The 18,572-nt window shown below is 43.3% G+C and overlaps 1 protein-coding gene across 5 annotated transcripts in view; it reads left to right on the top strand.

Moving 5' to 3' along the window:
* The window catches only part of LOC124000821 (alpha-1,6-mannosylglycoprotein 6-beta-N-acetylglucosaminyltransferase B-like), a 100,350-nt gene extending 83,629 nt beyond the window's left edge, over positions 1–16,721 (top strand). For 4 of the 5 annotated variants that reach the window (XM_046307454.1, XM_046307455.1, XM_046307450.1 and 1 more), the window contains 8 exons: positions 2,145–2,275; positions 3,076–3,081; positions 4,372–4,527; positions 4,656–4,802; positions 4,993–5,109; positions 9,778–9,852; positions 15,164–15,435; positions 15,759–16,721. In XM_046307454.1, coding sequence (XP_046163410.1) covers positions 2,145–2,275; positions 3,076–3,081; positions 4,372–4,527; positions 4,656–4,802; positions 4,993–5,109; positions 9,778–9,852; positions 15,164–15,435; positions 15,759–15,957 — 1,103 coding nt within the window. In that variant the 3' untranslated portion in view covers positions 15,958–16,721. The remainder of the gene's footprint in view (positions 1–2,144; positions 2,276–3,075; positions 3,082–4,371; positions 4,528–4,655; positions 4,803–4,992; positions 5,110–9,777; positions 9,853–15,163; positions 15,436–15,758) is intronic. The other variant, XM_046307453.1, reaches the window with a different exon arrangement.
* The last annotated feature ends 1,851 nt before the right edge of the window (positions 16,722–18,572 follow it).

The raw sequence follows: 18,572 nt of genomic DNA, 5'->3' as shown, positions 1-18,572 counted from the left end.
CTTCCTTGCTGAGTGGCCTTTCAGGTTATGTTGATATAGGACTCGTTTTACTGTGGATATAGATACTTTTGTACCTGTTTCCTCCAGCATCTTCACAGGGTCCTTTGCTGTTGTTCTGGGATTGATTTGCACTTTTCGCAACAAAGTATGTTCATCTCTAGGAGACAGAACGCGTCTCCTTCCTAAGTGATGTGACGGCTGCGTGGTCCCATGGTGTTTATACTTGCGTACAATTGTTTGCACAGATGAACGTGGTACCTTCAGGCGTTTGGAAATTGCTCCCAAGGATGAACCAGAATTGTGGAGGTCTACAATTTTTTGGCCGAGTTCTTGTTATTTTCCCATGCGTCATGCAAACAGGCACTGAGTTTGAAGGTTGGCCTTGAAATACATCCACGGGTACACCTCCAATTGACTCAAAAGATGTCAATTAGCCTATTAGAAGCTTCTAAAGTCATATCATTTTCGGGAGTTTTCCAATCTGTTTAAAGGCACAGTCAACTTAGTGCATGTAAACTTCTGACCCACTGGAATTGTGATACAGTGAGATAATCTGTCTGTAACAATTGTTGGAAAAATTACTTGTCATGTGCAAAGTATGATGTCCTAACTGACTTGCCAAAACTATAGTTTGTTAACCTGTTGCGTCGAGCAATCCCGTATCCGGGAGCGTAATTATAGACTCAAACTCATTACCATAACGCAACATTAACTATTCATGAAAATCGCAAATTAAATTAAAGAAATATATTCACTCACAAGCTTAGCGTTTTGTTAACAACACTGTCATCTCAGATTTTCAAAATATGCTTTTCAACCATAGCTACACAAGCATTTGTGTAAGAGTATTGATAGCTAGCATAGCATTAAGCCTAGCATTCAGCAGGCAACATTTTCACAAAAACAAGAAAAGCATTCAAATAAAATAATTTACCTTTGAAGAACTTCAGATGTTTTCAATGAGGAGACTCTCAGTTAGATAGCAAATGTTCAGTTTTTCCAAAAAGATTATTTGTGTAGGAGAAATCGCTCCATTTTGTTCATCATGTTTGGCTAAGAAAAAACCCAGAAAATGTAGTCATTACAACGCCAAACTTTTTTCCAAATTAACTCCATAATATCGACAGAAACATGGCAAACGTTGTTTAGAATCAATCCTCAAGGTGTTTTTCACATATCTATTCGATGATAAGTCATTCGTGGCAGTTTGGTTTCTCCTCTGAAGCAAATGGTAAAATGCACGCAGCTGGAGATTGCGCAATAATTGCAACGGAGGACACCAAGCGGGGCACCTGGTAAATGTAGTCTCTTATGGTCAATCTTCCAATGATATGCCTACAAATACGTCACAATGCTGCAGACACCTTGGGGAAATGACAGAAAGTGTAGGCTCATTCCTTGCGCATTCACAGCCATATAAGGAGACATTGGAACAAAGCGCATTCAAAATCTGGGGCATTTCCTGTTTGAAATTTCATCTTGGTTTCGACTGTAGCATCAGTTCTGTGGCACTCACAGATAATATCTTTGCAGATTTGGAAACGTCAGTGTTTTCTTTCCAAAGCTGTCAATTATATGCATAGTCGAGCATCTTTTCGTGACAAAATATCTTGTTTAAAACGGGAACGTTTTTTTTATCCAAAAATTAAAAGAGCGCCCCCCCCCTTTTAAAAATGTACCTTTATTTAACCAGGCAAGTCCATTAAGAACACATTCTTATTTTCAATGACGGTCTAGGAACAGTGGGTTAACTGCCTGTTCAGGGGCAGAACGACAGATTTGTACCTTGTCAGCTCGGGGGTTTGAACTAGTCCAACACTCTAACCATTAGGCCCCAAAGGCCCCTGCCGCCCCAAAGAAGTTAACAAGACATTTGTGGGGTGGTTTGAGTTTTAATGACTCCAACCTAAGTGTATGTATACTTCCGACATCAACTGTATGTCACTTCCTTTGGTTCCTTCCCCAGGCGTTATTGTTTCTGTTTCATGTCTGTGTGCTGTTAGTTTTTCTTGTTTTGTATTTGTATGATGTTCTGTTTATTTTATTAAAACACTCCCTGCACTTGCTTCCCGACTCTCAGAGCACGTCGTTACATTGACTTTGACTTATTGAGCTTGACACTTTGCTATGTTCGTCCCTTACAGCACACACTCCCGACAACTCCTTCATGGGTTTTGTGGCTGAGGAGCTGAACGACACAGAGAGGCTGGGCATCCAGAGGAACAAGGTGGACAGCATGGCAGTGGTGTACGGCAAAGAGGCCAGCATGTGGAAGGTGATCATATGGATATAAATGTTCAATTCCTAGAACCTCTAAAGAAAACCATATTGCTGAGAGTGCATTTGACTGACACCCCAATGGGCGTATCACCTGCTCCTGTCTACAAGATATCAACAAACAAATGACTTTTTCCCTACTAAGATGTGCAGTCCAGTTGAGGTGGCGTCTCAACATATTTACACAACAGTCAGCAGTCTGTTATACGCTGCAGTGTATTCTGTCATGATGTGATAAATGGAGTGCACCCCACTTCCAGAGACAAGCTGAAACGTGCCTAAGTTATTCTCTCCTATCTGCCAAGCATGACACTTCAATCTGCTAGGTATATGTATGTACGCCCAGAGAGGTGTGAGTGTTGTGGAAGCGGCAATTGTTTTTGTTTAGCGTAAATTCTCCATCCAAGCTACAGGAAAAAGGCATCACTTATTCATGTGTCTGGCCGCCTCCCTGTGGTTGAATCAGCTGCATTTGTTCTCTCACTCTCTATGCTTATTGAATTTCCCCTCACTCTGAACAGTTTGAGGTAGGGCGTGCGAGGTATAATATTTATGAGTGTGAATGCCATCTGTGTCTGGCCCTCCCTCGACACTGAAAACCCCTCACTGCTTCTGGCATCATCCTCAGCTCTCCGGTTCACATGCTTGTCAGCTATGTGTTGTACTACAGCTGTATGTCCACAAGGAGACAAAATGACTATCATCTTATCTCTCCCACTCACTCCCTCTTGTCTTTCCTCCTTCCCACATGGTTTCCTCCTATTCTGCTCTCATGTCATGTTGATGGATCATCTCCAGCTCCAAGTAAGGATACCTGCACTTCCTGTCAATGATTGACATTTTCAACACCCTCTGAAACGTTGTTTTACATTGAGCCGTAGTACAGACTGTCCCTGGTGTTTGGTTTCCTTGCAGATTCCTATTATAGAGATTGATCCTGTTCATGCACAATGAATGTGTTAATGTTCCATTAAATGTGCCAGACAGTTAACTACAATGATTTTGGAATGAGTCAGCAGCTTTAGCTCTTCAGACACAGAAAGATGTTTCGGGTGAATCATCTTTATCTACCATAAAGATACAAGGGGTTTTTATAAAAAGGCCTGAGGTTTGTTATGCATTCATCCTGGTCGATCTGCATCTTCTGTCACCCCCCTGTCAGATCAATAAACTGCTGCCCTATAACAGGTTTAGGAAAATACAAAAGGTGGAGTTTTAATCAATACTCAGAATGTCAGCTCACTACTAATGATAGTTTTACTTTGTGTGCTCTTTTATATGGAGCATCTGCAATAACATCAGTGGTTCTATTTACAACTGTTGGCGGAAGGGTTCTTAGTCTACAGAGGGAAAGCTCATGCATATTTATTTCGATTGTGTTCCGTACAAATGTTCTATGTTAGGCTAAGTATGCCACTGAAGATTTGAAACGTACAACATTCTCACCACTATATGTAAATCATGCTCACCCAATACATCTCTATGATTAGCGACCAGTATGCTGCTGTAGCCAAGGTGAAACCCATGCTTACTCTTCACACTCTATGGCCATTCTCGTATAATTTGCCCCTGGTGCTGCTGTAGCTTGGTGTAGGAAATCAGATCACCCCTCTAATTGGCTATGCCAGTCTGTATGCACCAGAGGCCCCAGTAGCCACCCCACTAATCCTAGTAACAGTCAGTCATACAGGCTTCTGTCCACACTGCCCTGCACCAATCAGAATCTCTCTAGGGTGAGAGGCCTATCAGTCAAGGTTTTTTAAAACTCTTTAGAGAGATGGCCTCCATGCTACTGTAGTCTTCACAGGTTGAGCACATTCTCCGTTGCTCTTCAGTCCCAGGAGGGTGACACAGATAATATGGAGGAATCTCTAAGCAGAAGAGGCTGACAGCCAATGTCATGAATAACATGTTTGCCCCTGTCTTGGTTATGCCTGCAACCAACACACTGAACATAACTTTATGTTTGAGAAGAACTTTGAACTCTTACAGAATTGGTTAAAAAAAGGAGTTACATTCTGCATATTTGGGGGGGACAGGTAGATTATACTGTGTGCCCAGTCCGTCCTAACCATTTGTTCCATTGACTCTTAGGGTAAGGAAAGGTTCCTGGCCATTCTGCACCGCTACATGGATATCCATGGGACTGTCTATTATGAGACACAGCGCCCTCCAGAGGTGCCTGCTTTTGTCAAAAACCACGGCCTGCTGCCCCAACAAGAGCTGCAACAGCTGCTCAGAAAGGCTAAGGTATGGAGGGTTTCAATACCTTTTTATATAATATACTTCAAGTACAAGTTGCCAGTTAACAGCAGCCAGGAACCTTTCCTTACCCTATGACCCTTGGTTCATCTTTTTATTTTCCTCTTTCAAACAAGCTCTTCATTGGGTTTGGCTTCCCATACGAAGGGCCAGCCCCTTTAGAGGCCATAGCCAACGGCTGCATCTTCCTGCAGCCCATGTTTAAGCCGTCTCACAGTTCCCTCAACCACGAGTTCTTCAAAGGGAAGCCCACTTCCAGACAGGTGAGCAGGTTGTCTCTGTGGTGGCAGTGGACTGTCTCCATACTGTTGAGAAAATGAATGTTAGTCAGTGAATTAGTGCAAGGTAGGCCTCAACCTGACTCGTGTGCTTCTCTGCTCGTGGCTGTGTCCATGTATTGTCTGGATGGAGACTGTATTGACTGATATAGTATTGTGTTAATTCCTCCATCAGGTCTCCTCACAGCATCCCTATGCTGAGCAGTATATAGGCAGGCCACATGTCATCACGGTGGATTTTAACAACTCCCAAGAGTTTGAGTCTGCCATACGGGACATCTTGAGGACCAAAGTTAGTATGCTAATTTCACTTGAGATGATAATATAATATATTCCATTTAGCAGACACTTTTATCCAAAGCGACTTAGTCATGTGTGTATACATTTTATGTATGGATGGTCCCGGGAATCAAACCCACTATTCTGGCTACAGAGGACCACATGATTTTCACGGAGATAAGCGTGGCTGTTCAGAGACAAATGACCTTTCAGATGTATTATCTTCACTGCATCTCATGTTAAAGAAAGTCTTGAGTATTAACATTACCTACGCATATGATTAATGGTGCCGTGGAGGTATATAATCTCTTCTCCCACAGACTGTATTTCCAGTTGTGACCCACTTCTCTCTCACATTGCTAATTGAGCTGTTAGTCACAGGATCCAGTGTAACTGCAAACTGCATAGCTGGGATCTTTCCAAGGACTTTAGTCCTAATTGCTTCAGAGATGGAGTTGCTTAGTAGGTAAACTGGGCAGCAGACACCTGAGTTAGCATGGCAGTCTTCCAGAGGGCCCATACTGTCTTCTCCATGCACTAACCATTGTCTACTGAAGATGATATTAATCTATCATGCTGTGCTCAATCTGTCGCCAGGCCAACATGCAAGGTACGTCCAATCGATCCCCCAACACACGGGGAATAATGGTAGGTTAAATATAGCCCAGACTTGCTGCTGAGGGAACCAAAACGGAGCATCTACTTGACGTAATGCTGTGGTAGAACACGTGCATGTAATGGGTTAGGAGTGGAGGAGAGGGGCAGGAGGAAATCAAAACAACTAAATAATACAGGACACAAGCACTTCTCAATATGTTGATATACAGTGCATTCAGAAAGTATTTAGAGCCCTTGAATTTGACATTTTTCGTAATATGAATTTTTTACCCCACTTTTTTTGTCATATCCCATTACGATCTTGTCTCATCGCTGCAAAAGAGGCGAATCATCACCCGCCAAACCATGCTCCTTAACACCCGCCCACTAAACCCGGACGCCATCCACACCAATATGTTGGAGGAAACACCGTTCAACTGATGACCGAAGTCAGGCTGTAGGCACCTGGCCCACCACAAGAAGTCACTAGAGTGCAATGAGCAAAGTAAGGCTCCCCCCGGTCAAACCCTCCCTAATCTGGACGACGCTGGGCCAATTGTGCGCCGCCCTATGGGACTCCCGTTCACAGCTGGTTGTGATACAGCCTAGAATCGAACCCGGGTCTGTAGTGACGCCTTGGGTAACCTTTGCACCTACCGGGAGGCCCCAGACCCCTTGACTTTTTCCACATTTTGTTACATTACAGCCTTATTCTAAAATGTATTAAATAAATTAGTTTTCTCATCAATCTACACACAATACCCCATAATGGCAAAGTGAAAACAGTTTTTTATGTTAGCAAGTTTATTACAAATAAAAACATGTCACATTTTACATGTACAAGTATTCAGACCCTTTGCTATGAGACTTGAAATTGAGCTCAGGTGCATCCTGTTTCCATTGATCATCCTTGAGATGTTTCTACAACTTGATTGTGGCAAATTTAATTGATTGGACATGATTTGGAAAGGCACAAACCTGTTTATATACAGTAAGGTCCCACAGTTGACAGTGCATGTCAGAGCAAAAATCAAGCCCTGAGGTCAAAGGAATTGTCCGTAGAGCTCCGAGACTGGATTGTGTCGAGGCACAGATCTGGGGAAGGATACCAAAAAAATGATGTAGCATTGAAGGTCCCCAAGAACACAGTGGCCAACCATCTCTGGAGCGCTCCGCCAATTAGGCCTTTGTGGTAGAGTGGCCAGACGGAAGCCACTCCTCAGTAAAAGACAAATGACAGCCGGCTTAGAGTTTGCCAAAAGGCACCTAAAGGACTCTCAGACCATGGGAAACAAGATTCTCTGGTCTGATGAGACCAAGATTGAATTATTTGGCCTGAATGCCAAGCCTAGAGGAAACCTGGCACCATCCCTACGGTAAAGCATGGTGATGGCAGCATCATGCTGTGGGGATGTTTTTCAGCAGCAGGGACTGGGAAACTAGTAAGGATCGAAGGAAAGATGAACAGAGAAAAGTACAGAGAGATCCTTGATCAAAACCTGCTCCAAAGCCCTCAGGAACTTCAGACGACCCTAAGCACACAGCCAAGACAATGCAGGAGTGGCTTCGGGACACGTCTCTGAATGTCCTTGAGTGGCCCAGCCAGAGCCCGGACATGAACCTGATCAAACATCTTTGGAGAGACCTGAAAATAGCTGTGCATTGATGCTCCCCAACCAACCTGACAGAGCTTGAGAGAATCTGCAGAGAAGTGGTACAAATCAAATCAAATTTATTTATATAGCCCTTCGTACATCAGCTGATATCTCAAAGTGCTGTACAGAAACCCAGCCTAAAACCCCAACAGCAAGCAATGCAGGTGTAGAAGCACGGTGGCTAGGAAAAACTCCCTAGAAAGGCCAAAACCTAGGAAGAAACCTAGAGAGGAACCAGGCTATGTGGGGTGGCCAGTCCTCTTCTGGCTGTGCCGGGTGGAGATTATAACAGAACATGGCCAAGATGTTAAAATGTTCATAAATGACCAGCATGGTCGAATAATAATAAGGCAGAACAGTTGAAACTGGAGCAGCAGCACAGCCAGGTGGACTGGGGACAGCAAGGAGTCATCATGTCAGATAGTCCTGGGGCATGGTCCTAGGGCTCAGGTCCTCCAAGAGAGAGAAAGAAAGAGAGAAGGAGAGAATTAGAGAACGCACACTTATATTCACACAGGACACCGAATAGGACAGAAGTACTCCAGATATAACAAACTGACCAAATACTTGTGTGCCAAGCTTATAGCATCATACCCAAGAAGACGGAATGCTGTAATCACTGCCAAAGATGCTTCAACAAAGTACTGAGTAAAACAGGGTCTGAATACTTATGTAAATGTGATATTTTAATTTGTCATTATGGGGTATTGTGTGTAGATTGATTAGGGGAAAATGAATGTAATACATTTTAGAATAAGGCTGTATCAAAATGAGGAAAAAGTCAAGGGGTCTGAATACTTTCCAAATGCACTGTGCTATACAGTACACACTGAAGGTGAAGAAAAACATGTCCCCTCTTTGATCCAATGCGGGTGAACAACTATACTAATCCCTGTGGTATTCACTGGTGTAAAAAGTACCCAATTGTCATACTTGAGTAAAAGTAAAGATACTTAAATAGAAAATGACTAGTAAAAGTGAAAGTCACCCAGTAAAAGTCGAAAAGGATTTGGTTTTAATTATACTTATATATCATTTCACATTCCTTATATTAAGCAAACCAGATGGCATGATTTTCTTGTTTGATTATTTTACAGATAGCCAGAGGCACACCTCAACACTCAGACATAATTCATAAACCAAGCGTTTGTGTTTACTGAGGCTGAAAGCAGTAGGGATAACCAGGGTTGTCCTCATGATAAGTGTGTGAATTGGCAAATATGTCTGTCCTGCTAAGCATTTGAAATGTAACTCGTACTTTTGGGTGTCAGGGAAAATGCACGTAGTAAAAGGTACATTATTTTATTTTATTTAAATAGTAAATTAAAGTACAGATACCCCATAAAAGAACTACTTAAGTAATACTTTCTAGTATTTCTACTTAAGTACTTTACACCACTGGTGATATTGTAATCAGGTATACTGGTCAGACATGATGAGTATGTATGCAGTAAATGCGGTCGGTTTAGAGATATTAATGTATTTTAAAGCTGAATTCAATTCAGACTCCATGGAGAGCAGTTTTTTTTCCTGTTCCTTTCTTTCCATTATATAAAGATGCCCAAAAGGCAAATTGCATTCTGGAATAGATGATGAGGTGCCAGATACATTTCATTAAACTCAGATGAAATAAACGAGTAAGTGAGCGCTAAAAGGAAGTGAATGCTAAAAGGAACCATTTATCAGTTTAAAAGCCCAAGTGCCTCTGAGAGGCCTGATGGTAAACAATGAGATCTCTTTTAAATGGCACAGACATCTTAGGTTAGGTGATGTGGAATGGGACTGCAGTACCATCACACTGATTGAACATTTCCCACTCCAACATGTATCATACTTATTCATGTAATCGAACCCAAATAGGCTTTGGATAACAGCAAAAATAGAAAGCATTGACCTGCAGAGTTCATCCTTTGACACTGATGACTAACGTGTGTTTACTGCTGCATTGAAAAGAGATGCCTTCTCTGTGCTGTTTTCACTGCAGTGTCACAGCATCTGTCGTGTATGTAACATACGTTCTCACCTGTAACTCTATGAAATGTGCCAGCTCTGGAGAAAGTTTTCACATCATCTTGTAAAGGTCAAAAGTGGGATGGTCATCACATCCTCCCAGTGAGTTGTTAAAAAGATTCAGACACTCGGTTTAGCAGCTCGTACATAACCTGTGGTCGATTGTCAGCTTAATCCATTGTTGGTCATATTGATGTAGTCGATGTTAATAGAGTAATGAACTCAAGTCAAAGGCTGTCACCTGTGATGTATGAGGTCATTGATTCTAATATGAAGCAGCTCATAATGAAGCCGTACACAGTGAACTTAATGAATACGTCAGCTTTGATTAACGGTAAACCGTTGCAGTACTATTATGGCTGTGGTGTTAGAGGTCTAAAGCCGATGGTGTGTGACGGTGTATGATTTCCTTTCTGCAGGTGGAGCCATATCTGCCCTATGAGTACACCTGTGAGGGGATGCTGGAGAGAGTGCATGCTTACATCCAGAACCAGGTGGGTTTGTGTTGCATACACCGGCCTTCATTACCCCGGAGATGGTGCAGCCAGCCTCATCCACATTTATTTATGCACAGGCAAGATGAAGTCACACTGTAACCTATACATATAAAAGAGCGAACATACACACACACAGTCCTGTTTAACTAACCTTGTGGGGACACATAATTCAGTTCATTCAAAATCTTCTTTTCCCTAACCCTAAAACTAACCCTAGCTCCAAACCCTGAACCTAATTCTAAACCTAACACTAATTCTAACCTTAAACCCAAACCACCTAGAAATAGCATTTGACCTTGTGGGGACCAACAAAATGTCCCCAGTTGGTCAAATGTTTTTGTTTATTAATCTTGTGGGGACTTCTGCTTCCCACAAGTATAGTTAAACACGTCCACACACACAACCACGCACACACTAAAAGCCTTTTTAATATTTATTTGCACAATTACACACATTGTCATGCTCCAGTACGTTCATCATACTGAGATGATTTGTGCGGTGCACCGAGGGGCTTGTCTTCCAGTCTGGTTAAGGCAGTGGGAGAAAAGAGGAAATAGGGTGGCCTATGCCCAGCTCTGATCCACTCCCCCATCTGTCCATCACACACAGAGTAGTGTGCTCAGTGGGCTGTGACTGACTGAGACTGCCCGCCTGGCATGTACGAGCCCAGACTCTCAATCAGCGACAACCCTTCTATCCTCCTCCGTGGGCAGCACTGACCCCCATGATCCTCACTAATTCTTTATTGAGAATTTTTATACTGCTTTCTCATGACACACACACACACACACACACACACACACACACACACACACACACACACACACACACACACACACACACACACACACACACACACACACACACACACACACACACACACACACACACACACACACACACACACACACACACACAGATTCCGGATGAGGTGTCTGATCGCTCGCCCTGTTTTCCTGTTGAGCAGTAGCCCAGGGCTGGGGGGCTGTGGTGTGGTGGAGTGGAGGAGGCCTGGTTATTGCAGCAGGGCCCTGGGAGCCTGTTTAATAAACTGGACTGGGGGTCAGAGGAAGATGTTGCAGAAATATTATTACCTGTTCCTTATGAATAGGACTGACTGGGGGAGGTGATCTCCCAGGGTTGATTCCTGCCTGAAACTCATTTGATTATTGGTGGCATAACTGTATTATAGACATGACGATAGTTCAGTGTTAAATTCATATCTCCCAACCATCATATCTAAGCCAATATGACACCAATCTCAATGAAAATTTGCAAATCAACTTGATTGGAGGTACTCAACACACTCCCCGCCATGAGCCGTTACTGTGAACCACATAACAAAGTCTGTCTTGTGCTTACCCAGCTAAAATTCTAGACGTTGGATTAAAACGGGACTATAGCATCCATAAAGCGACCATCGGGATTTTAAAAATGCCAGATTGACTACATTTTGTAGGTGTAACAGTTTTTTGTCAATTTATCATTTATCGCTCCCATGTGCTCATTTCTGTCCGTTAAGTGCCAAAGATGCTACCTTTTAGTAGCATTTCTGAAAGAATGTAAGTGGTGCAAATCCATGTTTGCTAGCATCAGAGAAACTCATCAGTTTCATATCCATAATACATTCCAGGACACTCTTACACAGTGCCAAACTAACAACTCTGCCAAGTGTTAGATATTTTTCAACTCTGTCTCGGACACCTGTGTGGAGCTAGCCACAATAGTGGAATTTGCAGTTCACCTTCAAAATAAATGCCCCCATTGACAGTGATTCAAACTGATACAAATAGTGGATGAGATGTTGAACAGCCCTTAGCTGTGGTATATTGGCCATATACCACACCCTCCCGGGCCTTATTGCTTAATTATGTTGTATAATAATGTTGCATAATCACCTTCCAGTGTAAAAACCTTGGAATTTAAAAACAAGTTTTTAAGTGAGAATAAGCATTGGTCTGAAGCTGAAAAAATAAAGGAAATTCCCATGAGCACCACATTGCCTTTTTCACCCATGCGCTACCTAGGGTTTCCAGCACATACAGTAGCTATGTTGTTCTTCAAACTATGTGTAGGCAGGTTGCTTAGGATTCATACTCTTCAGAGGGATAATGGACTTTACAGTGTCCTGCTATCAAAATTATGTATACCGGTATGTGTGTATATACAGTACCAGTCAAAAGTTCTGACACACCTACTCATTCATGGGTTTTTCTTAGTTTTTACAATGTAGAAAATAATGAAATAATATATATGGAATCATGTAGTAAACCAAAAAGTGTTGATCAAATCAAAATATATTTTAGATTCTTGATGATAGCTTTGCACACTCTTGGCATTCTCTCAAGCAGCTTCACCTGGAATGCTTTTCCAATAGTCTTGAAGGAGTTCTCACATATGCTGAGCACTTGTTAGCTACTTTTATTTCCCTTTGCGGTCCAACTCATCCCAAACCATCTCAATTGGGTGGAGGTTGGGTGATTGTGGAAGCCAGGTCATCTGACGCAGCACTCCATCACTCACCTTCTTAGTCAAATAACTCTTACACAGTCTGGAGGTGTCTTGCGTCATTGTCCTGTTGAAAAACAAATGATAGTCCCCCTCAATGCAAACCAGATGGGATGGCATATCGCAGCAGAATGCTATGGTAGCCATGCAGGTTAAGTGTGTCTTGAATTCAAAATAAATCACAGACGGTGCCACCAACAAAGCACCATCACACCACCTCCTCCATGCTTCACGGTGGGAACCACACATGCAGAGATCATCTGTTCACCTACTCTGTGTCTCACAAAAACATGGCGTCTGGAAACAAAAATCGCAAATTTGGACTCATCAGACCAAAGGCCAGATTTGCATCAGTCTAATGTCCATTGATCGTGTTTCTTGGCCAAAGCAAGCCGCTTTTTCTTGTTGGTGTCCTTTAGTAGTGGTTTCTTTGCAGAAATTCGACAATGCCCTGATTCACGCAGTCTCATCTGAACAGTTGTTGAGATGTGTCTGTTACTTGAATTTATTTGGGCTGCAATCCTATCGGCTGCCTTCGATACTGTGAACCATCAGATCCTCCTCTCCACCCTCTCCGAGTTGGGCATCTCCGGCGCGGCCCACGCTTGGATTGCGTCCTACCTGACAGGTCGCTCCTACCAGGTGGCGTGGCGAGAATCTGTCTCCTCACCACGCGCTCTCACCACTGGTGTCCCCCAGGGCTCTGTTCTAGGCCCTCTCCTATTCTCGCTATACACCAAGTCACTTGGCTCTGTCATAACCTCACATGGTCTCTCCTATCATTGCTATGCAGACGACACACAATTAATCTTCTCCTTTCCCCTTCTGATGACCAGGTGGCGAATCGCATCTCTGCATGTCTGGCAGACATATCAGTGTGGATGACGGATCACCACCTCAAGCTGAACTTCGGCAAGACGGAGCTGCTCTTCCTCCCGGGAAGGACTGCCCGTTCCATGATCTCGCCATCACGGTTGACAACTCCATTGTGTCCTCCTCCCAGAGCGCTAAGAACCTTGGCGTGATCCTGGACAACAAACTGTCGTTCTCAACTAACATCAAGGCGGTGGCCCGTTCCTGTAGGTTCATGCTCTACAACATCCGCAGAGTACGACCCTGCCTCACACAGGAAGCGGCGCAGGTCCTAATCCAGGCACTTGTCATCTCCCGTCTGGATTACTGCAACTCGCTGTTGGCTGGGCTCCCTGCCTGTGCCATTAAACCCCTACAACTCATCCAGAACGCCGCAGCCCGTCTAGTGTTCAACCTTCCCAAGTTCTCTCACGTCACCCCGCTCCTCCGCTCTCTCCACTGGCTTCCAGTTGAAGCTCGCATCCGCTACAAGACCATGGTGCTTGCCTACGGAGCTGTGAGGGGAACGGCACCTCAGTACCTCCAGGCTCTGATCAGGCCCTACACCCAAATAAGGGCACTGCGTTCATCCACCTCTGGCCTGCTCGCCTCCCTACCACTGAGGAAGTACAGTTCCCGCTCAGCTCAGTCAAAACTGTTCGCTGCTCTGGCTCCCCAATGGTGGAACAAACTCCCTCATGACGCCAGGACAGCGGAGTCAATCACCACCTTCCGGAGACACCTGAAACCCCACCTCTTTAAGGAATACCTAGGATAGGATAAAGTAATCCTTCTCACCCCCTCCCCCCTTAAAATATTTAGATGCACTATTGTAAAGTGGTTGTTCCACTGGATGTCATAAGGTGAATGCACCAATTTGTAAGTCGCTCTGGATAAGAGCGTCTGCTAAATGACTTAAATGTTAAATGTTAAATGTTAAAATGTTAAATGTTAAATGTTAATGCAGCAGAGGTAACTCTGGGTCGTCCTTTCCTGTGGCGGTCCTCATGAGAGCCAGTTTCATCATAGTGCTTGATGGTTTTTGCGACTACACTTAAAGAAACTTTAAAAGTTATTTACGTATTGACTGACCTTCATGTCTTAAAGTAATGATGGACTGTCGTTTCTTTTTGCTTATTTGAGCTGTTCTTGCCATAATATGTATTTGGTCTTTTACCAAATAAGGCTATCTTCTGTATACCACCCCTACCTTGTCACAACACAACTGATTGACTCAAACGCATTAAGAAGGAAAGAAATTCCACAAATTAGCAACACACACCTGTTAATTGAAATGTATTCCAGGTGTCTACCTCATGAGCTGGTTGAGAGAATGCCAATAGTTTTCAAAGCTGTCAAGGTAAAGGGTGGCTACTTTGAAGAATCTCAAATATAAAATATATTTGGATTTGTTTACTGCATGATTCCATATGTGTTATTTCCTGGTTTTGATGTCTTCACTATTATTTTATTTGTGTAGAAAATAGTAAAAATAAAGAAACCTTTGAATGAGTAGGTGTGTCTAAACTTTTGACTGGTACTGTATATTCATATTATTCCAGGAGGCTGGAAGGCAATGTGTATGTCATAAGAGCTATGGCTTTTATTATTCTGTAAAAATCAGAACCCATCAGAATGTATAGCAAATAAATGAATGTATAGTTCACATCTGAATTACACACAGGACAGGTGTAATGAAATGTGTTGTTTTACAGGGTCAGTCATATTAGCAAAGCCCACCTGAAGCAAATTAGGGTTAAGCTTTGCTCAATGGCACCGACAGATTTTTCACCTTGTCGGCTTGGGTATTTTGGTTACTGGCTCAACGTTCTAACCACGAGGCTACCTGCCGCTTCAATGCTGAATGTAGGCTACAGTAGAATTGACCGATGAATGTAATGCTGAATAGCCAGATTGTGTAGTTATTCTGTTGTGTTGTACTCGGCAGGAATTCTGTGCACCCGAAGCTCCATTTCCCTCAGCGAATAACTCCAGCAGTTGGCCAGGCAGCCCCCCCAGCCCCTTTGTCCTGCTGCCCAACTCCAGTGCCCTGGCCTGGGCCTCCAACATCAGCACTCCCCCCTCCTGGCCCCCGCTTAGCGCCCTGAGGCTGCTGGCCTCCCTGGAGGGCCAGTCATGTATAGATGCGTGCCAGAGCGCAGGCCTCATCTGTGAGCCCGCCTTCTACCGCTTCATCAATATCAAAGAGGCCTTCAATGGGTGAGCTGCTGCTGCCTCCCTCCACCACCATGTGATCACACTACCATCTGTTACACAACATTCATCTTGTAATTTAACATTCAGCATATTATACAGCACAATCACTGAGGAAACAAACAATGAATATGAGCATCTTAAATTCTTCTGAATATCCTCCTGAATATCCTCCCTCATTCTAATGCACTACCCAATGTGCTTTGGTGTAATGAATATTGATAGCCATTTATGAAGCCTTTTTTAAAAGCATTGATTATAATGTAAATCACATGACTTAATATGAATAATGATATATAAAGAAATATCTCTCTGGTGTCTCCGCCCAGGCTGGAGGTGCAGTGTGAGGGGGTGGAGGCTGAGATCAACCACATCTTCCCAGCCTTCTCAGTGGAGAGTAGTGAGTGTGGCCTCCAGAAAGACCCTCTGCTGTTCAGCTGTGCCGGGGCCAACAACAAGTACCACCGCCTCTGTCCCTGTAGGGACTACCGTAAGGGCCAGGTGGCGCTATGCAGGGACTGCTTATGACTGTGACCAGCACCTGGGGGAAGATGACCTGCCACCACTCCCTCAGCCTTGGCCATCCCAGGGGCCCTTTTTATAGGTGGGAGGGACACTGAGGAGGATGGCCCTGCTGGAGGTCACTGTGGGTGACACAGAGGTACCAGTAGGGTCGGTCGCCATGGGGTAGAGGAGCAGCTGTACAAAAGATCACTGCTGGTATCATTATAGCACAGGGGGGAATGCTTCACGGAACTGGACAGCTGGATAATGTTACAATGAGACTCCCTATCTGCTGCTCTGACCGGAGGCTCAGTGCATTGGCAATTCTGAAATTATTAGAATACCCGGTCGCCAAACCCACAAAATTGCTGCCAAACAAGACGTGTGGCTGACAATGCACATCAGGGAAATGCATGATTGTACTGTACCCTGCTAAAGTGATGACGCTGCTATAAGGTGAACGTTTTACAATAGTCTTTATGGACTACATTGGGTCCAACAACAGGAATGTTAAGGGGTGGAGTTATGAGGAACACAGAAATGAGGGGATTCAAAAAGATATCCCTGATAATTGTATTGCAATGCTATAGTTGCTAATATCCGCATTGCTTCAAGTGACTTGCAGATACTGTATGGAATGTAATGTTCTGTGAAATACTTTGATCATAATGCAGTTGGGATATTTGTACAGTAGATGCACTACTAGATGTAATATTTTCCATGTCTCATACATTAGTATATTTGTACATACATGTTGATTAATAAAAAAGACAATTGAAACATTCTGATACAACTCTAAAACAGAGCCAGGTTACGTCTTGAGACATGAATGAGTCTGTAGATTTAGAAAAGCAATTGAGTGTAAAGCTGTCATCCATCTTTTTTTGGTCAATTTCACAAAGCCAAATGGAAAAGAATGTTCTAATGACTTCTTTCAGAGTTAGTGATTTCTCTGCAGGCACTGTTGGCTTGGACTCATTCAGTTCATGGAGTGGTGCCTAAATACCCACAGACAATTTGTGAGAAGGTTGCCAGTGGGAGGAAGGCTGCATTTAGATGGTGCAGATCTTGGTGAGTTCTGTTGGGATGGAGAGTAGTGTTGGCTTATCCATGGGTCTTGGTGCAATAGATCCCACCTCTCACTCATCTCACCACAACCAGCAGCTCTACAGTTCTTTGCTATTTTTGTCTGTCCGACTTCAGGATTTTCAGTCTTGTAGACACCAATGATTTACTGAAGTAACCGTCAAACACACACTTATACTCCACAGTTGACATACCCCAATACCATGATGAGACCCAGTAAAGTGAGTTTGGAGGGGAGCCGGTCCATGCCCCAGCCTGTCTGAGGGAGATTGACCTGGAGGTAGATGTTGAGAAAGGTCATATACTGTAGACAATCATTCAATTATCCCTTTGCAATCAACAGGGTTGATAGCTCTCATCAGCATTTCCCATTCCCTGACCTGGGTGTAAAATGAGCGTCATCATTCACTTGTTGAGGCTGCCAATAATGTACTCGTATTCATTTACATAGATTTTGATATAGAGGCACCAATATGGATTTAGTGAGAAAACTGATGGAGACATTTCTACAACATCTGATGTGAATTTTACGATTCTTCCACTGGTATAGACAAGTAGATCACTCTTTCATAAAACACATGGAAGACACTCTGAAACACATGACTGATTCTATCATTTCAGAGAATGACATTAACTTACACATCAGACAATTTGCTCTGATGACCAAACACAGTTTTAGTCCTCCAATGGTCTTCTCCCTCCTGTGGTTGTCCTGATTAAGATGCCATTGCCAGGTTGTGTATCACTCCTCTGGAGGTAACAGAGAGCCTCGCAAACTCTGCAGGGGGAAAATAGAGACGGTAGAAATGAGAAAGATGAACCTACCTTCAGGCCTGAAAAAAAGAGGGGGAAGATGTCTACAGGCAAACCTGCAAGCTCTAACTTCAAACAGGTCTCTACCATACAGAGTTGGGAACCAGGCCATTCATAGTCCTGAGAGCTATATCAAACTTTTATCGCCAACGTCATGTCTGCACAAGTGTTTTGTGGCAGTCTGTCCAGATATTAAAAAGGAAAATGGCTCATTCTGTCCAACAGTGTACATTTTTTAATGGAATGGTGAAATATGTGCATTCTGAAGTGCATTTCAATCTGCAATGAGAAACTTTTTCCAATTGGGTCTTTCTTCCTTTAATGTTTTGTCCAGTGGATACATCTACTACTGACTTGAATCACAGCTACAGTACACTGCTTTGTTGACTTGGTGCGGCATATTGTACGGTATGTTTTTGTTACATGATTTAGGTGATATGGGATTTAATAACATTTTATAGTGCCATAATTAATCCGCCAACTATTTTTACCACGCTAGCCTGACATGCACAAAATGGCTGAGGTGACGTGAAAGACACTCATTATACCTGCTCCAGAAATGCTGAACACTCTTAGCCAAGATAAGAGAGGTTTTAATGAGATATGTTGAGAGAAGATGATTGGAATTTGCCAGCTTAATGAAGGTGCTTATACTCCATTGTCACCTGAGTTTAATGGAGACACATTTAAGCCCATTCTAATCATCATTTTCCTGTCTGTGAACTCAAGTTGAACTTTAG

The sequence above is a fragment of the Oncorhynchus gorbuscha genome, linkage group LG16 (assembly GCF_021184085.1).
Source record: "Oncorhynchus gorbuscha isolate QuinsamMale2020 ecotype Even-year linkage group LG16, OgorEven_v1.0, whole genome shotgun sequence".
NCBI classification, from domain to species: domain Eukaryota; kingdom Metazoa; phylum Chordata; class Actinopteri; order Salmoniformes; family Salmonidae; genus Oncorhynchus; species Oncorhynchus gorbuscha.
Note: the sequence above shows the minus strand (reverse complement) of the source record. Positions and strands in the feature narration are given on the sequence as shown.